Source organism: Pyxicephalus adspersus, chromosome 5, assembly GCF_032062135.1.
Source record: "Pyxicephalus adspersus chromosome 5, UCB_Pads_2.0, whole genome shotgun sequence".
Taxonomy (NCBI): Eukaryota; Metazoa; Chordata; class Amphibia; order Anura; family Pyxicephalidae; genus Pyxicephalus; species Pyxicephalus adspersus.
Window position 1 is genome coordinate 136,586,691 of NC_092862.1, and position 23,482 is coordinate 136,610,172.

General features: G+C 37.5%; 1 protein-coding gene across 9 annotated transcripts in view; it reads left to right on the forward strand.

Annotated features, from left to right (window-relative positions):
* Positions 1-23,482, forward strand: part of AKAP9 (A-kinase anchoring protein 9) — a 132,803-nt gene that overhangs the window by 86,452 nt on the left and 22,869 nt on the right. For 7 of the 9 annotated variants that reach the window (XM_072412834.1, XM_072412833.1, XM_072412839.1 and 4 more), the window contains 10 exons: positions 4,467-4,679; positions 8,218-8,256; positions 11,799-12,031; positions 12,434-12,553; positions 14,182-14,358; positions 15,192-15,293; positions 17,098-17,250; positions 17,407-17,568; positions 18,898-22,689; positions 23,176-23,316. In XM_072412834.1, coding sequence (XP_072268935.1) covers positions 4,467-4,679; positions 8,218-8,256; positions 11,799-12,031; positions 12,434-12,553; positions 14,182-14,358; positions 15,192-15,293; positions 17,098-17,250; positions 17,407-17,568; positions 18,898-22,689; positions 23,176-23,316 — 5,132 coding nt within the window. The remainder of the gene's footprint in view (positions 1-4,466; positions 4,680-8,217; positions 8,257-11,798; positions 12,032-12,433; positions 12,554-14,181; positions 14,359-15,191; positions 15,294-17,097; positions 17,251-17,406; positions 17,569-18,897; positions 22,690-23,175; positions 23,317-23,482) is intronic. The other 2 variants (XM_072412842.1, XM_072412835.1) reach the window with 1 other exon arrangement.

Below are 23,482 nucleotides of genomic sequence, written 5' to 3' on the forward strand. Positions count from 1 at the left end.
TGACTTTTCTGAGCATTTCAGCTTATACCATTTTTTTTTTTACTCTGACAAAAGGTCAGGGTTGTATTGGTCACTCTGCATTGTTGACATACCATTGTCAAGTTCTCCATAAAGTGTGCATGTCTAGCCTTGGCCAGAGGGTGTCCCAAGTAATAAATACCTACTGATTACTTAGCATTAGTGCATTCCCCTGTTCTTTCCTTTCCTTTCCTTCTTTTGCTCTCTTTTTTTCTTTTGCTCTATTTTTCTCTCTTGCTTTTTTCTGTTTCTGCTCTCTTATTCTCCTCTTTTCTGTCTCGCCCTTTTCTCTTCTCTCCTTTTTAATATCAGCCCACCTCCTTCACCCCTTCCTCTGCTTTTTTCTTTTTTCTTTTCTTTTCCCTTCTTCCCTTCTCACCAATTTCTTTTATTTTCTCTTCACATCACTTCTCTTTCCCTCTTCCCTCTTGCTCGTCTTTCTCCTAATCCCCATCTATATATTAGTTGAGCACATGTGTGTAGATTATTATGTCCCGTTTATTTCTCAGGAATGTTTTAGAATACACAGACCAGTTTTATAGACGTGGCAGTGTATTTTTTCCTTAGACGCCTCTGCACTTGTAGGAATTAGCTGCAGGGCTTTGCATGTGACAGAACAACAGAGATATTTTATTTATTACACACCTGCCTAAAGCTTGCAGGTAATACTGAGATAGAACAAGTTTGATGATCATGCATATTTCACACAGATAATATCATTTCTGAGACACCGAAGTCACTGGGCTTTAAGATTTGAAATGTCTGAAGGGATACTTAAGTATTCCAGGTGTGCATTTCTACATATTGTACTAGAATTCTACAAAGGAAAATAATATTGGGTTATTCGAACCAAGAACAGAACTTTCAGCCTACAGGAGCACAGCGTTCCCACCAGATTAGATAGTATAGGGTTCCAGTTATTAAAAAAAAAAAAGACTTTTTTTATTTCTTTGTTTAAGACATCAGTCTACAAAGAAGCATACACAAATACACTGATTGCAACAACTACTGATATAGTCCATATAAGATTTTAGTTTGCAGTGCATACCAGGCTGCTGAATCACCTTCTAGCATTTGTGGCTGCGCAATCTCTCAACCGTCATGGGCTATACTAGAATATTTGCTCTGTTTAGTGGTATATGCAACAGGAAGAGTGGGATTCTCTTATCTTGACTGCAAAAGGAGACAGAAGTGACATTTCCAAGAAGGACAATGGCACCACTGGGGATCCCAAGAGATTTACAAAAAAATGAAAGCATACTTGTGCAGGATAGCTATTCTATAAACGTCCATGGCCTATTATTAGGAAACCCAGGAGCCAGTATTTATCTGCAGATTAAAGATGTCCAAGTCATTTTGTTTTTAATCTTGTTTAGGTTTCTTTGTTTTTACTAATTATATGTGCACATTATTATTTTAATTGGGCGTTATTAACGTGATATGTCAGCCGGAAGAATGCCAGCCTAACAGATACCCAAGCAATCAACGCTGTTTAATTATTTATTTTTCTGTCTCAGACTCTAGGAGCTGAAGTTGGTTTATTTTCATTCTGTTTGGCACAAAGCACAAGCGAAACATATACTTTAGGCTGTCATGGCTTCTGTTAGCATCAGAGACCATAACATAAAAAAGTCAGTCAGGGACTAGAAACAAAGTGAAATTTTGATTTAATATCTGAGGATGAATTATTTCTTAGAAGTGCAAGCAACTAGAGGAGTCAAGAAAGTTTTTTTTTTTTTTTTTATGTTCTTTTACTTTACTTATGTTAGAAAATGATGAAAATAAAGCAGAACCAGACTCACAATACTCATTTGTCCCAGGTCTATGGCAAGACACAGCCATCTTTTTCCTTCCTCTCTTCTTTAGACATTTTGGTTGGCTGGGCCAGGATGAAGTAACTCCCGCATAAGCGCACAGTAGTTCATTCATTCCCAGCATGTGCAGGGGAAACCGGAATTGCTGGGTATCCTGGCAACCACTGCTGAACCATGCATGCACAGCAGGGATTTTTGCAGAAAGGACATCGCCGGTCCCTTTCTGCAAAAATAACCTGCCTGATCCAAAATTTATAGTGAAACTATATATTATTAATGTTAACATTAAATTGTCATCTGTCCAAGTTACTGACCTTTGATTTCCCAGGTTATCAGGGATAGATTGTCAGGGAATATTTGCACTGTACAGGAGTGAAGGTTACATGCCTGTTCTGCACCACTGCAGTAGTTAAATATAATGTTCAATGCGTTCCAAATTGAGATAAAAAGGGGGTTGCTTAGCGGCTGGCAGATCGGAGATGTACAAGGGTTGTTAGAAGGGCATTGAAAGTACAATCAAGCTGCCCAAAGCACCAGCATTTTGCAGCTTCTGCTTTCTGCCCGGCTAAGCATTCCTGTTCATTTGACAGTGAAGTAGATATATAGATCTCAAAGTACTGCTAGTTTCAGTTTTTTTTCTTTGCAAAGGAGGAGGGGGAATGGGGGTTTATTATTATTATTATTATTATTATTATTAAACAGGATTTATCTAGCGCCAACATATTACGCAGCGCTGTACATTAAATAGGGGTTTATTTACCTCCACTCTGTGTACAGCACCCCAGTTGACTTGGAGGGGAGGAGGGGGCATGGTAGTAGATGTGTAGCCCCCATGCTATGTACAGGACCCACAAGGATTTAGGAGGGAGCAGGGGGTGGCGGGGTAGATGTACCCCCCAGGCTGTGTACAGGACCCACAGTGATTTAGGAGGGAGGAGGGGGCATAGGGGTAGTTATACCCCCACGCTGTCTACAGGACCCCCAGTGATTTAGGGGGGAGGAGGGAGCATGGGGGTAGTCATGCTGTGTACAGGACCCCTAATGACCTAGGGGGAAGGAGGGGGCATGGGGTAGATGTATCCCCACACTGTGTACAGGACCCCCAGTGACTTGGTGGGTCTTGTCTTGATTAAACTGGAAACTGGAATTTTTGGCAAACTATCAACTTTTAGTCTGGGATCTTCCAGAATTTTTTTTAGATATATATTTTAATAATTTTTACTGACTGCAGCAGTTAATGACACCCCTAAGTTCCCCTCAGGACAATCTTCATTACCAATCATTAGTTTGTTATGTAAATTGTGCATCAGCTTGTCTTATAAACAGAAGCACAGAATATCCTCCTTGGGATATGCTTATTATGGAAACAGTGTTTCCATGGCTGGGATTGTATTAGCAGGTGTAAAAATCCTTCCGATACCCAGAGATGACAGCTGGAATGCGCAGACAATGCTGTAAACCTGTACAGACTTGCTCAGTCAATATTGATGTAAGTTTTACTATTAATAACTGATAGGTCCTGGGTGGTAAATGCCTATCCAAAAAAGGAATTTTCATTTTGTCCTTTTGAAGTTTAATGAGATGTGTCGTGATGTTTTGTAATTGCGTGTTTGTAATCCTTGGTCTCATAGCAATTGCAGCGAGCTACGTACTTAGAGAATCATGCGTTGTGAAATGGTGCAGTGAGCCTCCATTCTGTTACCACAAGTACTTTATCTTTTTTTTTTTTTTTTTTGAACGTATGAATTTGTGTAGTGAAAGGCAGTAAAAGTCTGTAAAAACCATTTTTGTGAAGGGTTACTAACTGTACAGCTTCTTTTTTACAGAATTTTACAATTCTGTATATTAAATAATACAAATATAGTAGAAGTAAAAATATATAAAATGCCCCCTTTCCTAAAAACTTAAAGCAGATGTGAACTGACTAGAATATGAATTTTAACATATATACCCATGTATAAACCAAGAATAACCAATATGATTTTTGCCTTAGAAAAAGAATCTGTTTATGCACAGGCCACACCAGTAGATGGCGCTGTGTCCCCATGTTACACACTTTACATGAGTCCACAATACTTTTAACCAACAGTATTGCACAAAAGGTTATATAAGATCAAGTGGCCCTTAATAACCAACTCAGAAGTACACAATAATTTAACCTGTAAAAGGAATGGAGGAAATATTCAAACTCAACCCATCTGTGTTTGTACATTTTTTTTTTGGCATTTCTATTGGTTACTGATTTGAATGTTAGCAGTGACCCACATTTTGTGCACTAGCAATATACTCTAGTCGAAGCAAATTTTCTGTATTTTACGTATCTAGGTTTATATTTGGATTAGTTTATATTCCAGTATATTCAATGATTTACTAACTAGTTTGCTAGAGAGCTCGGACCCAGCTATGTTCCTCTCTGCAATGTGCTTGTATTTTGTGCTTGTGCTTGTCTTTTCTTTTTATGATATGGATGCCTTTTACAATTATTAAACTGTAACACTGTGCACATCTTTGATTTTGATGCACCTGAAATGTAATTATCAGATTTAAACTGAAAGTACGTAACATTCCCTAGACTATATTTGCCATATGTATTGTCCCAGTGCCTCCTCTGATAGTCCTTCCTGTCTCCTCCAGGCCTCCTCGATGGGTACACAGATGAGAGAGTCTTTCTTGAGAAACAGATGCAGGAGAAAAATGACCTTATCCGGCATCTGGAGCAGGAGCTGCAAAGTACAGGTAACAGATTGCAGGAACTGGAACAGGAGCGGCAGCAGATACAAGAGGAAAAAGAACTGCTGTCCCGCCAGAAACTCGCTCTGAAAGCCAGTGCAGCACCTGCAGAACAACGTAGGTATCCTTGTAATTATCCTTTACTGTTCCTGTAATTAAACTTGTCAGACATAAAGTATCACATATTTCCTTATTATATTTCATCACTGCTGTCCCATAACACGCAGCCTGTTCCTGCCAGACACCTGAAGGGCGGTGTATATGCCCAGTGTTTGTATTTGGTCACAGTGACATGACTGTGTAATTAAAAGGCTTTTTAACTTGTCATAGAGAACGGGATAATATGGCCATGAGAAAGAATTATATAAATCTAATAAAAAACAGATGGGGGGAGCATTTACTTCAAGAGCTAATTTTTAAAAGGAATCCCTTTTATTATTATTATTATTATTATTGTATTATTATTATATATGTATTTATATAGCGCCAACATCTTACTCTGTAAGATGTACATTAATTAGAGTAGCAAATTACAGAAAGATACAAACCAATGACAAGGGGATGAGAGAATCCTGTCCAGAAAAGTTTACAATCAGTGAAACTGGGTGATCCAGCAAACCTGGAATGGATCTGATCCAGGTTTCAAAACATTTGCTAGCAAAAAGCAAATGACTTTGGAGCAATCCATTCCAGGTTTACTGGATCACCCAGCTTCACTGATGAAAATATATCCTCTCCAGTTCTTAATAGATCAGGCCATATATGTGCATTTAATGTGCATAGTAAAAGCCTTCTTTGTGTGAGTATCCAAAAGCCTAGAGAATGCTGCTGGGTATCGCAATCTTGGTTTTTTCAGCAGACCCTTTAGACAACATTTTAAGTTCAAAGGTACATTGCAAGTAAAAAAGAAATAGTGGAAAAGAAAAACATTAACCAAGTATGTAAAAAATAATGCAATTTTTAAGCATAATAGCTAATTAAAATGCTTAGGTAAATTCTTCCTGAGGGGTAATCTGTAGAGTTGAATCCCAGACAATACAATCTGGCACAGGAAGTTTTTAAAAATCCTTGTTATGTAAATTCAATAAAAAAATTCATTTCAAAAGTAATCTTTGTGAACAGTTAGATTACATAAAATTTCAGTTTGTTCTGTTTTAAAAATCTTTGTGAGCTTTTAATACTTACAAAGGACAGACCTTTAGCCAATGCATTTTATTTGGGTGCAGTGAAAAAGGTTTTTCTTTGTATTTACTGTGTCTGCATTCAGAAGATGTCTTTTTACTTCCTGTCTCAGATTAAATGGGCCTGATTTATTAAAGCTCTCCAAGGCTGTAGAGGATACACTTTTATCAGTGAAGCTGGGTAATCCAGCAAACCTGGAGTGGATTTCTTCAGTTATTTGCTAGCAAATGCTTTGAATTCTGTAGCATTTCAGGTTTGCTGGATCACCCAGCTTAACTGATGAAAGTGTATCCTCCCCAGCCTTGGAAAGCTATTGTGTCCACCTTGAGATGTCCTTTTACTTCCTGTGCAAGGTGTCCAGCCATTCTGCACCTGAAGAAGAAATCTTTTACAGAAAAAAAAAATATTTGGACAACCTCTTTGTGACCTTCAGATGTTTATTTTTTTTAGGTCTAAATGTAAATTGCCCTTTGCCATGAAAATGCTAATAACCTTGTAGCAGAAACGGGAATGCACAGCTATGTCTGTTTCTAGTTCTCAGACTTGCATTCCAAAGGCTTATGTGTTGCAGTAATGAGCACCTTTACATGCGTGGCAACGCATATCCCATCAATTCTTAATGTCACCCCAGACACACTTTATCAACACTTTGCAATGCAACAAGGGGCCTTATTACTGCATGTACTGCCTTCACTGTATTCATAATTATTATTATAATAATTAGGTATTCACATTATCTAAATTTTACTTTTTTTTTGGTCTTCCATGAAAATTCACCAATTCATTTTTTTCATTTGTTGCAAATTTTGTGTTTATGCATTTTATTTTGTTGGTTACTGTTGTTTTCAACTGGTATTATCTTAAGGCGAATTTCTTCCCACAGATCATTATTATTTTGCTGTTATAGACAAATGCTCATTGGAAATGTGTATTAATTAAATCCAAGAGGACCTGTTGCCAGGGAAGAAAAACAGACACTAAAGTTAAACAAACAAAAATGTGTTGTTCGAGTAGTTTTAAGGTCTGCTGCATCCCATGAATCTTTTTGACACAACAGATCCATGTTTTTTTTTAGTTACCCCTTGTGATATTAGATTATTAGATTGTCTTCCAAAAAATGTTGATTGGTAAAGAAAAGCCATAACAAAAAAGACAAATTTTACCACTTTGACCAGTGGTTGTATCATAATTTAAAATGTCCCTATAACACTTTAAAAAATTGTTTTGCTTGTAAGGTTTTTTTTTATTGACATCACATACAGATAAAGGTCCTCCTTTATCTGAACATGAATGAAACTGAGTTATTACAATATAACTATAATGTTGTTACATCTTATCAGTGAGGTTTTCTAAATTTTGTACAAAAGTTTTTTTTTGAACATCAGCTTCAAACACAGCTTCAAATTAGCAGCTTGATGATTTTCTATCAATACAGGCAAGGCAGCAGAGTGGGCAGAGGTATAAAGTATAAAGAATTTGCCCAAGGTACTTGTAGAAATTTGTAGAAATTTTGTATGGTGTACACTGGTTAGACAAAGGTTATAGAAAATACACATAACTCTAAAAAAAAAAAAAAATATTTACATACTTATAAGTATAGGTGTAGAAGCCCAGCTATCACAGTGGAGCATTTTGATAAGCAAATTGTTTATTAAAGTGTTTTTTTGTTAGTTTTGTCTTTCCAAACCCCAGGGACAGGTCCTCTTTTAGGTAATTTATAATTCACAACTAGGTCCATCCTTCCGTTTTATTTTAACACATTTTTGTTTTATTCTTGGGTAAAAATATGTTATTTTATGGGCTTAGATCCTATCTCATCTTCCAGAAAAGGTAAGGCCATCAGTATAACAGATCCAAGGTATTCCAATACCACTGAGAGGCATTTATAAAACTGTGATAAAATTGTGCAACAGTGTTCTCCCCAGACTCTTTTAGCTTGGTGTACCAGCCGGCACTTTTTGGTAATCACCCAGCTGTTTTTGAGTGGTTACTGAGAAGTTGAGTCATGATACAGAAGCTGCCACCTGCCTACAATTTATTACCACCTGGCTTAAAAAAAAATCTGGGTTGAACACTGGGCAATATCAGCTTTTTAGTTAAAATTCTGCTTGTCTATTTTTTTTTTTTTTATTAAAAGTAAAAATAGAAAACTGTGCTAAAAATATGGTGCATAGAAAAACAAATCTTTTACCCCGTAATTTTTATAAATGTCCAGTTGGCAGTTCAACCTACAGTGGTCATTCCATCCTGATGACATCCGGAGAATATTACAAGGATCTGTATACTGATGAGAAAATATTTCACAGAATACTCTCTCGAATGAGCGATCTTCACATTGCTTCAGTCTAATTTCACTCCCAGTTCATTCCTTTGCTGCTTTCTCTCCTCTTTCCAGTATTATCACATTTCAGAAGAACTGTAGACGGCATGTGAATTACATACACTGCATTTGTTTTGTTCTTTATCCTCCCAGGCTTAGTAGAAGCTGCAGTCGTTGCAGCTCCCAAAGAAGGTGTGTTTGTATCCCGCATGGCCAGCACTGTAATCGGGTGTTTTAAGAGCACAGATTGGGAATGAATTAATCCTTTTTGGCTTTTTTGGGTCTTTTGCTCTGTTTGATTCCTTTGCACTAACCAATCCTGGCTTGTCACTGCTGAAATAACCCGCTTCTGGACTTTCCTAACATGACCACTTGTTCTGTGGTGCCCCTTTTTCCTAGCAAGAAGCTCTGTGTGAGGTTCTACATAGAAGGATTAAACTAATTTCACTTACCAAGAGATGCTGCTGGGTGATTTACAGGCTGTGGCTTGATCACTTTCCTATGAGAGCCAAGGTCTTTATAAAGTCTAAGTGTTATCTGAAATTAGGGAAATTAGCTGATGAATGTTGTTTTATAAGGGTATCATCTGTATTTAAATGTAGTAGAGCTACTGACAGCAGACTGTAGTATATCATAAGTCCTCAGCCAGGTAGTCAGAATTAAGCAAACAGACTGATGGCTTGGTGAGGTACAGGTATAAACAGAAAAATGACGGACAATAGCAGAGGTATCGGAGCAAAGCTAACAAACTGACGGCCAGGAGAGGTACAGATATAAACAGAGAAACGATGGACAGTAGCAGAGGTATCAGAGCAAAGCCAAAGGGCTGGTGACCACGTGAGGTACAGGTATAAACAAAGCAATGATGAACAATAGCAGAGGTAACAAACCCATGATTCAAAAAAGAACAGACAAGCTCAGTACAGTGCAAAATGGTACAAGATCAAAATAATTCAAGGCATGAACATTGAGACAGAAATCCAAAACAGTCCATTCCACACATGGGCAAACATAAGATAATATTAATCATTATGAAGCTGTGGAATTGCTTTTAAGTCCATTAATGAGGTCAGGTGTGCACTGCAGTCATGAGACCTAAGTTACAGTGCTGAATTATGACCAGCAGAGGGCGAATGTTTTGGGCTGATCATTAGACAGTTATAAATTCTAAAGGAACTATATACAGTAGGTATCTATGGCAGCTAATCCTATAACAGCCAGTCTGCTTCAGGCATAATTGTCTTCAGATGACGTCTGAGATGTCATACAGCCTTAGCTCTCTTGTGAAAGGTCATATACTGAGCACTTTAAATAGACAACTAGTTTACTTGGTGAGCAGATGGAATGTGTTTAGCCCTTTCCTGGAGAATTTCTTACATTTCAGATCTTTTCATTAACATGCATCAAATCCCCGAAATAACCATCATCTTATCCACCAATCACAATCACATTTCATTCTCTATCATTCCTGATTTCAGTTCTCGGGATGGAATTCTAAATTTTTTATTCTGTTCTGTTTTTTTGGATCACCCAAGATTCAACGATTACTTAAGATGATGGTAATAGGCAGGGCTCGCTGAAACAGCGAGAAAGAAAATTGCATTTAGCGCCTGGTGATTTTCTTTTCATTTTCACATTAATCATCTTTGTGACGGATCTCTTTCCCTTGTAACAGCACCCGGTGAAAGTTTGCAGTCCAAACCATGGAAAGTATTAGACCGTGTGCTTAACTGCACCTGGTGCACTGGGCTGACACGTCCTGGCTTTCAGATGTGCTGGGAAAAATATTGGATTGTGCATGCTGACATATTAGAATATTAGGTATCAAGGGGTATGAGTGCAATTAAATCTGGAAGAATATTCTAAACTAATACGTAAATATGTATTTTAATAAACAAAATGTTGTAGCATTTAATTATATCTAAAAGGGCTTTGTGCCTCTCAGGTTAGGTTAGGTGGCACCAATGATCTTTTTGGCTATGTGTAGGGGTGACATTCTTCCCAATTGTCAGCAATGTAAGAGGAATTTTTCCTGCTGTATCCCACACCAATGTACTGTGAGCTGTGGATATAGTAATTATAGAAGGGGTTCCCTAAAGACCTCAATGTTTTTTCAAGGGTTCCCCCGTAGTATAAAGCTTGGTAAACACTGCTATAGGACTTAAACAGATCCAATCAGAATCAATAAAAAGGGTAATAGGTTCATCAGTGACAAATAATAGAGAACCAACCCCAAAACATAGATAATATGCAAAAAAAAGACTTAAACTTGGTCTATTCAAGCTAGAGTGAAGAAAGGGGTCTTTTTTATTGGTTCAAAAAGAACAAAGAAAATATGTCAGTATGACAGTTTTATTCTATCACACATTGATTGATAAACAACTGTTATAACATGGTGCTTTGTGTACAAAGTTTTCATAAATTCATACACATACAATAGTTTGTAATTGAATCATAACCGAAACAACTATTTGGATTGCAACTCGGAGGTCCCGATGCGTTTCGCAACAGCTGCTTTCTTAGGGGACTTAGGAAGATCAGGTATACAGAAAGCTGAGGATACAATCTGTAAGGTGGATATTCTTCCCACTGGTCAGCAATCTAAGAAAAATTCTTTCCACTCACCATCAAGGATTTAGTAATTATAGCAGGGGTTCACCGAAGAGTGTTAAAAAGGTTGAGAAAGGCTGGTATGGAGTGAAGGCTGTTAGTGCACTTATACACTGAAATTTCTGCTTGAGCTAGTAAAATATATTTTAGATAACTCATTGGGTTTAGCTGTTGCATGAGAAGCCTGTTTAGGTTTTAGTTTCCGTATTTCCAGATCATATGGTCCAATCGACTATTCCTTAGTCTATATTCATTTTGTTGTGCCAGGAACATCTCTAGAAGGAATCTTCACTGTTAGAACTACATTAACCGCCTCAGTTTGGAGTGGCAAAACTTCTACTGTAAGATTTTGTTCTTGTATAGGTCATCGTAGGTTATCCCAAACATTAAAAAAATAATAAAGTAAATGTTACATTCTTACATCTGAACAACAAATCTAAAACAAACCAAATCTTGACTATTTTAATTGAGACTGGGAACATAAAACAAATGCTAATAAGACACTGGGTGAATAATTTAAGATCATTTGTGTTATACAAAATAATGCCCTCACAAGCACATGAGAAGTAAACTTATACAGCCTATGCAAATAATTTAGACCATCTACATGTGATTTTACATTGCCATAGAACTCCTCAATGTATTGTTAAACCCTCATAAACTATTGTTTATACAACTTTCATAGAACATGGACCATATGCACTAGCTTAATTTTTAAATGCTACAACATTTTTTTTTTTTTTTACAGAAAAAGGTTTAAACAAAAAAAAATAATTTTAGAATAACTTCTTATATAATTTATGTTTGTAATGATGTTTTGTAATTTAATTCTAATAATTTGCACTTATAAGTTTTAATTTTAAAATAAATATCCATTTAGTTTTTTCTGGGTTAAATTACAAATACTGCAGCAAAACTGGATTTTTTCAAACACAATTTAACAACCTTTCTTTATTTTCTCCAAGTTATTGTTGTGATTTTCCTAAATCAGCCCAATTAGGGCCTACATCAATTCTCTAATATGTCAGTCAGTCCAATATTTTTCTGAACACGTGCATTTGGTATTAAACATGTGGCTTCCACCGAACTGGGTCTAATTCATCTTCTGTGACTTTCTTCCGCAGAGCTCTTAGAGGAGACTGAAAAGCTCCTGAAGGAGAAGATTGAGGTTCAGCGTCAAGCCGAGAAAGACTCGGGAGACCTACACAAGCAAGTGAAAGTGCTGGAAGTGGAGCTTGAGGAACAGGTCAGCCATAACATGCAGATGGAGCAAGAAAAGAACGCTGTTCTGGAAGACCTGCGCCAGAAGAACCTTTCCCTTGAGAAACAGCTGGAGAAGACCCGAAGGTTCTTAGATGTAAGTGTAAGAACAGGGGAGATATTCAATATGCCCTTTGAACCTTTACTAGCACTTTTGTTTAATCCGTTATCATAAGCCACAAAAATTAGGTGCCTACAAAACAAGTGAATCTAAAGGTTAATAGGCCATACTGTGTAAAGTAAACTCAGTGAAGGTGAGGGAGTCTGTGGCTATAATAATACCAAATATAAATACCAGAAGGTCTCCTTTAACATAGTTTCCATTGATTTCACAAAACCTCGGTAGTAAATTTGCTTAATGCTGCCAAATTGAAAATAGAGAATACCAAATATAGAGACAGTTGTGTGATTTTGGTTATACTAGTATTGTAAGCATGTTTCCTTTGTACATTAACATGACTGGAGAATCACTGACCGCCTTCTGTTTATTATTCTACAGGAACAGGCAGTTGATCGTGAACATGAACGAGATGTATTTCAGCAGGAAATTCAAAAGTTGGAGCAACAGTTGAAGATGCCACAAAGACATCAGCCTGTTAACGACCATCAGAGTATTGAGGTCAGATAGGAGTCAATATTGTCTGTTGAATTTTTTAATGCTTTCCCCTTGTTGGAAAATTCTCCTTAGATTTTCGCAGAAGTAATGAAAAGTAACTTACCTTCGAGTCTATTTGACAAGTGTCAGACAAAACAATTATAGGGAATTCATTCAAAAATAAGTATAGTAACAATGGAGGAGGAAAAAAAGAGGAGTTTAGAGTGGCATGTGTGTTAGAGAAATAATGATTTATTTTCAATCAGTTCACATTAAAATATTAAAACATTGCAATAGTTGTAAACTGCCACTCGTCTATTGTAGGAAATAACAAGGTCAAATGTTTCTCTCCAAAACTAGAAAAATGTTTGGAAAAATCTGGAATTACACTTTAGGCTGAAGCTTTTTTTGGTTTCTGGAAGGTGAAGGAAGAATAAGAGCTTCACTAAGAAACATAGGAATCCAATTTTTTTTTTATTTCGGCACAGAAGTCCAACCATTACATGTCAACACATTTCAGGAGATATTTGATTTTCCCTAATCAGGGTCAGAGAGATTATACTGTTACTATACTTAAGACTATATACATAAAGCATTACTGTAGAAAAACATAATAATAGAATGACCAAAGACAAAAGAATAAAGCATTTAAAATAGGAGATAGTATAGAAAATATATGGTTGAAAACACACACTGTATATTTATAAAAAAAAAATCTCTGTACTTAAAATGTATTTCAATTTCAGTATATAAATATTGAATGTACCAAATATTATAATATGATACAAATTGGTAGCCCATCCAAAGCAGCTTGTGATTAAGTTATCCATCTATTCCAGCGGTAGGCAAACTCCTGCCTTTAGGCCAAATACAGCCTAGCCAGTATTCCAGTCCGGCCTAATACCCCCCTAGTTATATATTGTTGGATCCAGCCTAATTGAATTGTTGTGTCATCCCGAGTTCCTGCGATATCATAGGGAAGATTTCCCTTCTCTACTTATCCAGGTGTCAGGTAGCCAAACAGTAAAAGGAATTCTTCTTGCTAGGAAATTAGACAACCGTAAAAACCCAATTGATTTCCTAACCCTTCCCCACTGACTGAAAAAAACAAAATGTTGGCTGAAGTTCCACTTTATCTTTGAGCACAAAGTTCATCAAACACATGACAGTGCAGAATTATGTGTGGGATGTACGTGCATATACACAAGGATTTATTATAAGTTCAATGGAGGTGATCACCTGTTTAAAATGATTGCAAGGCAAATGCAGCCTATTGGTAAACTAATTTGCAATTTAAATTATAATTGCAATTAAGATACATCATACTGCTCAAAGTTTGAAAATACCCTTTACATTATTGGGTTCAGGTCTTTCAGCGAGACCCACTGTGAACAGGTAAGTAACAAGAAGTACCTTGGGTAACCACTTCATATTGCATATAAATATTTCAGCAAAGGTTGCATTTTTTTATAGCCTCAACAAATACAAACAAAATATATTTATAAATGTTAATGATTTTTTATATACAACAAACCCTAAAAAAAACACACTTAAGGATGACTGGTCATAGGTATGGATGTTATATACAGTCTGTCATTAGAATATATGCTTAGACGATGAATTTCATTGGTTGTTCGTGCTACTCTCCACAGGTAGAAAAACTGGAAAGTCACCTGAAAGAGAAGACAGATAAGTGCAGCGAACTGCTGTTGTGTAAGGAGCAGCTCCAGCGTGATGTTCAGGAGAGGAATGAGGAGATAGAAAAGCTTGAGTGCCGGATACGAGAGTTGGAGCAGGCTCTGCTAATCAGTGCCGACACACTGCAGAAGGTAATATTAATATAGAAATTTATGGCCTACTGTGCAAATTTATCATGTGTGTGGACTAAGGTTACTAGATTGTACATACATATAAAATCATAGCAATTGATCACTGACAATACGTGTTTTTTTGCTGCCAAGCGTATATACCCTGATAAAGTAAACAAAATGGAACAAAAAAAAAACCTATGAAAAATCAAAGCAGTAAAGGCTGTGGTATGCATTTTCAATCTCGAGCTCTGCATAGCTGTACTTTTTTGCCACTAAGTAACCTGTTTTCCATATTAAATGACGCCAAGCATAAGGATACACCATGAGAACAGAGTGTCATGGCCCCTCCCCTTAGCAAATTATGATACAAATAATTGCATTTTTTTATATAAACATAGAACTGTAAAATATAAGAGAAAAGGGCTTCAAGAAAAAAAAAGAACTCCTGATGGTTGCTTTGGTTTGCAAGTCAGAGCAAGTACGGCTCTAGAAGATTCACGTCCAACTGAGGCTCTTTAGTAACATCATTTCTTCGATAATCAAAAGAACAATGAACACACAGCATATAAAATAAAAATATATTTTTTAGTGAAATTATGGAAATAGGTTTTATTGTCTTTAATACAACATGAATGTCTTGGGATGTGGACCACTGACATCCATGTTTTTTTTAAACTTGCTGATGGTGAGCTGTACTGGATGTTGGAAAGTCACTTAACCTCCTAGTTATACAAACACTTCCGTTACTAAAGGGCCCTGTATCTGATTTAATAACACTGTGTACATTTTCCAGAATTTCTCCTTTCTCCTGTAGCTGTACACTAACCATTGACCTGTATGTGACTGTCTAGGTGGAAGACAGAAGACCGTCTCTTGCTGCAGCAAAAGGAGAAATGCCACTTGAAGCTCAGCTCCAGGTGGAGAGAGAGGCCATTGACAGAAAAGAGAAAGAGGTGAGCTTTTGTACTCTGTGCAGACTGGAAGAACAAAATGATGACGTTACAAAATTCATTAACTAACATTTCCCACGACCCAGACAGTTATCAGATTGACACCTCAGCAGTGCTGTTAATTATTTTCCAAAGCTTCCTAATTGTAAAACATAAGCTGACTTGGATACATAGTCAGTGATGTACAAATGAAAGGATAGAAAATATTTAATCCAGTGCAAGTTGAAGCGGAACTACAAAAAAAAAAAAAAAGTCACCTTTATTTCTGCAGATCCCTCCGGAGTTTTCCTGGATTGGGTCCTGCACCATCCTGTTATCAATCTGTGTCCCAGTGTGGAGAACGCACCGAGCACCACCATCTTCTTTCTTCTTCTTCCTGCTTTTGCCTACGTCACCTGATCGTGCACTACGCAGGCGTGAAATCTGGTGACGTAGCCTGATGTTATTGGGGGAAAAAAATTGCCGATTTCACTGCACGTGTGAGATTGGATTCCCCCCTCATTGAAGAAAAAGCTCTTTCCGCGTATGCCCGCTCCCGTTCTGTCTTAATTGCTGCGAAACTGTAAAACTGGAAATTTAAAATATTGAATAGATGCAGAAAATGTAATGTTTAATTGAGGACATGTTTTGTTTAGAGGGCATGTAACTGATTAGTGTTTCTGTCAATGCACTAGCTGTAGTGATGGCTGGCTGTATTTTTTGTAAGGATTCAGCTTTCAGTAATGTCGCTCACTCAAGTACATCTTCTTATTTTTTATTATTTGAACAGGCTTACTGACTGCGGTTGTAGCATTAGGGTTTATTAACATGGATGGTTTAAAAGCAGTTAATCAATTGCAAACCCCTTGTTTGCTGAATTGACTGAGAGCATTCCAGACACATGTGAAAGGCTTTTGTCAACTGACAGTAGATTCCTTGCTTTTAGATGTTGCAGCTCCTGATAGTTGGTTGTCTCTTTTAACAAAATTGACAAAAGACTGTGCTGCATCCACCCGTCAGACGCTGTGAACGAAATGTAAACGATTATAAACGGCTTATGATTGCTTCAGTATTAGCTGCACTGCTTCTTCAATTGTCTGTGTGAACAATCCCTAAACCATACAGCAGGAGCATGCACAGAAGAAGCGTATGCAAGGAGCATATGAGCACAAGACTGCTTTAACAAATTTGCAAATGCTATAATAGTTTGCTATTGGTGATCTTGTCACACAGGATTTCATTTAAACAAAAGCATCCCTGTAAGGAACGAGTATGCATACTTACTTTTCCCAACAGCCAATGTCTTCAAACTTCAAGCTGCTTTGGAAAACTCTGAAAAGTCATTTTCAGCATTAAATATTCCAAACATAACCTTTGCTACTATTCCATAATAGGAACGTTGCTGCATTCTGAAAGTGTGGTAATTACCTTTAATGATTACCTTATTCTGCCACTATGCTGCTTACTGGCCATTGCAGGTATTCAACATTTGTAGGTCTGTTAAATGTCTGCTTCCTCCAGCTGGCTCAGATGGCTTGTAGTGATGTACATTCAGTATGTGGCAGGTGAAGCATGTATTTACACTCCTAGAAGTGCCAAATGCAGTGACCAGGGTGCAGCAAAGAAGAGCGGTATATAAACACAGACTGACACAAGAGTAACTATAAACCAAATATTTTTTTTTTTGTTTACAAATAACCCCTAGAATCATGCTAAATACATTTTAGCTGTGTATGTGATAGGAACCCCACAGTCATCTTTAACAGTAATGATACCCATGTCCTTCTGTTCTCTGATATCCTTGCTTTGTGTCTTTTTGGTCTTACAGATTACCAACCTGGTGGAACAGTTAGAACAGTTCAGGGAAGAGCTGGAGAATAAGAACGAAGAGGTTCAGCAGCTGCACATGCAGCTGGAGATTCAGAGAAAGGAGTCTGCCACACGCCTGCAAGAACTGGAACAAGAAAATAAAGTTTTAAAAGTAAGCTCTGCTCACACTTGGACTTAAAATGTCCATTTTTCTAGTTTGGGATTTTGTATGTAAGTAATGGGGGATAATTGCAGAAAAGTGTCAGCCTAAAAACAAGCAAACAAGTGCAGAAAACTTATATCATATATATCTGTGCTGTCTTTTAAGGATGAACTTGAAATGACACAACCTGAAGAAACCCCATCAGCCACTGAGACTCATTTTAGACAAGGAAAAATAGATAATCTCTCCAAGGACCAAGAATTCTTGCTCCTTAATGAACAGATTGCAAAACTACATGCACAACTTGAAGCTGCAACTGATAACAAGGTAAAATTATGGAACATTTGTAGTGAAATTTGGTATTGAAAAGGCCTTAAAATGTGGAAAGAAAAAGTGAACAAGTGGTTTTGCTACAATAGTTTTCTCCTACACTATATGACACTCCCTCCAAATAAATGAGTTCAGGAATTTACAGTGAAGGGTACTGTTAATGCTACAGCATGCAAGGACATCTTACTGGCTGCATACACACGTGCAATAATTGTCATTGGAAAGGACCTTTCACGATCCTTTCCAACAACAAAAGACTGCACGACTCATGAACGAGTGCTGTACATACAGCGCCATTCTGCTCAATAGAGATTGGAGGGCGAGGACAACAGAGTGGCACCCCTCTGCGCTCTTTTTGTCTTTACTTTTATTACGATCGTTCCTCATCCATCATTTGTGGATTCGCTAGAACAGCCCTCCGGACAACGAGCGATGTACACATGCCAGATTCCCAACCGATATCAGTCCTGAGGCGCGATTATCGGATGAGAATCATAGCCTTAGCCTCAAAGCCAGCTGGTGAGGAGAAATTCAAGTGGTCTGCACAGACCATGACCTCAACATCTTTAAAAATGAATTGGAATGCTGATCGGAAGCCAGGCCTGGATGTGCAATATCAGTGCTTGACCTCACAAATGTTCATAGATTCTCATTTGACTTTACTTTACAAATGAGTATCAACTACTTTACTTTACAAATGGGTATCAACTCCGCATCAACTAAGGATCTATGGTTTTGGTATGGGATGTTCACACAAGCTCATAAAAGTGTAATGGTTAGATGGCCACATACCGTATTTTTCGGCGTATAAGACGCACTTTTTCTTCCCCAAAACTGGGGGGGAAAAGTGGGTGCGTCCTATACGGCGAATGCAGGTTTAAAAAATAATTAAAACCGGTAACATACTTACCCGATCAGAATCTTTTTTTTCTAGATTTTCCTCCTTTAAAATTGGGTGCGTCTTATATGCCGGAGCGTCTTATACGCCGAAAAATACGGTAGTTACATAGTAAGTCAGGTTGAAAAAAGATCCATGAAAGTCCATGAAGTTCAACCACTAGGGAATAAACATATCCCAGATATAAAACCCTATGGACATAACGTATGCATACAAGATGACCGGTTGGGTAAAAAAAAAAAAGAATAGGATTTTTTTTACATTCACTTCAGCAAACCAATGTCTTTCCTCCAGAAAAACCCCAGTAAGACGTAGTTTAAAACAGATTAAATACCATTTTTCGATTGAGCACTTAGACTTTCAAAAGGTAATTAAATTACCTTTCTTTGTTATAAATAAAATTGACCTATATTTTTTATACCTTTTAGGTGATTGAAGAAAAGAATGAACAAATTAAGCAATACAAGAGCCAAATTAAGTGCTTAAAAAGTGACCAGGAACGTTTGAAAAAGAACAGTGAGGAAGAAATAGAAAAACTAAATGAAGTGATAGAGAAACTCCAAGAGGAATTGTCTCAAATCGACCAAAAGGTTACTGTAAGCTTCACTGGCATGAGTGAGATTACCGAAGGAAGCACATACCTCCGTGCAGATTCACCATCACTGGCTGATATGAATGTGGACAACACTGTGTTAGATCATATGGAAGGTGGAATGAAGGAACTGAATTCAGCAGCCTCCTCACCAGTAGTTCAAAGTTCCGTGCAGGACATGGAATCTACCCTGAAACAGCTCCAGGAAACTGTTAAAGAAAAAGATCTAAATCTCAAACAGTATTATGAGCAGGTTATGACGCTGAATGAGGAGATCAAAGTATTGAATGAGACTGTGGAAAGGCTAAAACAAGAATTAGCAACAAAAGATCAGAAAATAAATTCTGACGTTTCCAAGAACCTTGCCAGCACTGTCAGCCCAGAAACTTCAGCACATCCTCCTTTAAGTAGCACAGATGACACTTTATTGAACAATGAATTGGAAACAACCAAAGCAGAGTTAAAACAGGTCAAGGAAGAACTTGAAAAACTTAGAACATCTTCAGAAAACACAGTAAATCACCAGTTATGCACTGTTAGTTCACAGGAGGAAATTGATATAAATTATACAACTAGTATTGAGAATTTGACTGAAGCTTTAAGAGAGAAAACTGCTCAACATGTGGCTGTTGAAGCTTTGCTTGTGTCAGTGCAGGAGACCTCTCAGGACACAATTCATAATCTGCAGTGTCAGGTGCAAGATCTTCAGAAAACCATTCAAAGGAAGGAATCCCAACTGCAGGAATTAGCAAGCAGTTCTCAGCTTCCTGAAAACCAGGAAGTAGACCGACTGAATGAGGTCATCAGAAGGTTGGAGCTGGATTTAAAAAAGGTAGAGGAAAAGATTACAGAGGAATCTAAAACGTCAGCTAAAGATGGAGAGAGCCAAACAACCCAAAATGAAACACCTATTGCAAATCAAACATCATTGCAGCAGAGGATGGAGTTTGATGACGAAAAGGCAATGCTGTCAAATGAAGTTGAGGATGCCAAGAAGGAGGTGACTCTTTTAAAGGAAGAGCTCAAGAATCTAAGAAAGTCTCAAAAACAAAGTGCCATACCCGAAGAAAATGGATCTAGCAAACATGGTACAAGGCACTCGGACCTTAATGTAACTGTTCCAGAAGGTTCTGCAAGTGAAAACACAGAACAAGCAGTAGTAGTCCACTCCTTGCCAGCAGATACAGAAAAGATGCAGACTGGTGAAGTAAATATAGAGTTACAGCTTCAAGAACTAAAAGAAGTCATAAAAGTGAAGGATGCTGAGTTGTTGCAGTATGTAACCCAAAAAGAGCTGCTTCAAGATCAAGCACTGAAAATTGAACAGTTAAATGAAGAGATTAGAAAACTTAAGCAGGATTTGGCAGAGGCAAGTTCTGATTTTAAGATAAATCCCACATGTGTAGTAACTTCTACAGATATGTTGGAAAAAACAGAGAGTGATGAGCTGGCTCAACCCAGGGCAGAACTTGAGAAAAGGGAAATGGATGTTTCAAAAGCTGCTGATGCCAACGCATGTCTAACAGTGGCTGATCTAGAGAAAGCACTGAATGAAAAGGCAGCAGAACTCTTAGAAAGTCAAAAGTTAAATGTATCTTTAGAAGAAACCACTCAGGCTACTGTTCACAAAATGGAGTTGCAGTTGCAAGAATTTCAAAAAGTTATTGAGCAGAAGGATTTAGAGTTGCAGCAATATGTTCAGCAAAAAGACCTGCGGAACCAACAGATGAAAGAAGTTGAGGAACTGAATGAGGTTGTTAGAACACTTCAGCAGCAACTGGCACAAAGTGGTTCTGATATACATTCAAGAGAAGAGCTTGTGCAAATTAAGGCAGAACTTGAGAAAGCAAAAACAGATCTGGCTGTTTTGAAGGAGGAACTTTCAAAAGTCAATTTGACTGAGAAACTTGACATTGCAGGTCATGAAAACACATCTAGAGAGAGCGAAGCAGCACTTAAAGTGAATGATCTAGAGCAAACTCTTAGAGAAAAAACAGCGGAACTCCTCGCAAGCCAAGCCATGCTTGCATCTCTGGATGAGACCACACAGGCTACCATCCACAGCCTGGAGTCAAAGTTACAAGAACTTCAGAATGCCATACAGCTGAAAGACTTAGAATTGTTGCAATATGTAAACCAAAAAGACCTAATAGACCAACAAACAAAAGAAATTGAAAGGCTAGGTAAATTTATTAGCATGAACGAGCAGAATTCAGAAGATATTGGCCCCAATGTCAGGAAAGATGGAAAAGGGTTTGGGGAAACATTACAGGAAAATGAACTGTTTTTGCAAAATAGGGCCAATTTAGAAGACAGCGAGTTGGCGCAAACAAAGGCAGAACTTGAGAGAACAAAACTGGAATTGAGTGCTTTGACGGAGGAAATATCACAAATCAGATTATCTTCGAAAAATGAAGATATGCCGGATAATGGAACACCCAGGGAAGATAAAGCAAATAAACTCACTGATCTAGAGCAAGCATTGAAGGAAAAAACAGCTGATCTTTTAGCAAGCCAAACAATACTTACATCTCTTCAGGAGACCTCACAAGCTAGCATGCACAATATGGAGTTACAGTTACAAGAACTTAGGAAAACCGTACAGCAGAAAGATTCAGAATTATTGCAGTATTTAAATCAGCAAAACATACTCAACCAGCAAACTAAAGAGATCGAACTTTTAAATGGTGTTATAGAATCTCTACAAAAACAACTAGAAGATGCACAGCAGAGGACCTATAAAAAATCTGAAAGTACTGTCAATGAGGGAAAGTCTAAAAACCTGGAGAAAGAGTTAACAGAACAAATGAATGGTGGAGAAACAACCTTTATTAAGACATTAGACACCAAATCTGATGATGAGTATGAAAAACCATTTGGACAGCTATATAATACTCGTGAAAGAATACATCCGCTTGACAGTGGTAAAAGAATGTCTGATGGAGATGTGACAGCTGTTATGGAGAACAAAGACCAATGTGATTGGATGATCGAAGCTTTGAGAGACCAGAACACACAGCTCTTAGAAAACCAGTCTTTATTTACATCAATGCAGGAAACCATGCAAAGTACAATAGACACCTTAGAAACTCAGCTGGAGGACCTGCAAAAAGTTGTAAAAGAGAAAGACATGGAGATATTACTGTATTTAGAAGAAATTGAGACTCTCAATGAGCAAGTTAAAGTTAAAAAGGATGAGCATGATCAGATAGTATTGGCTATGGAGGACTCACTCAGGGAAAAAGTTGCTGCAGCTCTTGTAAGCGAGGCCCAACTCAAAGCCATTCAATTTCACACCAAATGTGTACATTCAGATGACACATCTTCTGCACTGGTGGAAGAGTCCAAAATGTTACAGACCCATAGTCCAAGGTACTCACCGCAGGAGGAGTCTGAATCAAAGTCATCCGTCCTCAACCTACAACTTCTGGAACTCGAGAAACAGCTGTTTGATCTCCACGAACAGCTACAAGTAGAAAGAGATCAGGTTGTCCTGACTAACCAACTGGCTGCTGAAAAAGAAAAGCAACTGGTTGAGTTGCAGCAAATCTTAAAAAGCACAAAGGAAAAACAAAGTATTGCTTGGGCAGCAACTGAAGAGAAATCCAGAGATGTTGCTCTGTTACAGGTAGTGACTCTTCTTAATCTGGTCAAAGCATTGCAAAAATCATTTCCGTTTATAAAAATTAAATCTATCATCAGAGGTATATTTAAAGCTGGCAGATAAACTAATCCCAATTTGGTTTTCTAATCATTAAAAAAAAAAAAATCTTAACTATATTTTAGAAACACTATTGGGCCTGCACAGTGGTCAGAATACTTGAGGTCAGGGTTGGCCTGACCCAATCTTAAGCAAGATGGTCTTGAAAGACCTGTACTGCTTTTATTGCAGTAGAGAAAAGTTAGGCAGAATCTAACTGCTGACAGAAAGAAGCTGTTTTGTTAAAAAATTACATGAACATAGTAGGGTTTGTAGCCATCAGTGTTCACCTAGCTGTTAGATTGTTGAATGATTGTCATTTTTTACCAAATGTAATAATACATACATAATAATAGTACATACACAATAATAGTACATTTGCCTCCACTCATTTCTGTTATTCTATGTTTACAGAGAAGCTCAGAGCTGTCTGAAGAAGATACGAAGACCAACCTGGAACTTGAGCTTCATAAACTTACTCAAGAAGCAATTGCTACCAAAGAGGAACTGTGCCATTACAGAGAACTTTCAGAAAAATTAAAAGACAAACTGATGGTGGGAAAAACACTTTACGGTCTTAACTTTCTTATTTCCATAGCATAGAAATATATTTCTGCTGCCTGCAATATGTAATAAAATATTAAAGCAGAACTAAACTCATTGGTGGGTGGTAAGCTTTTGTCATAATCAACAAGTGTGCACAGCATACTTGACGATTATG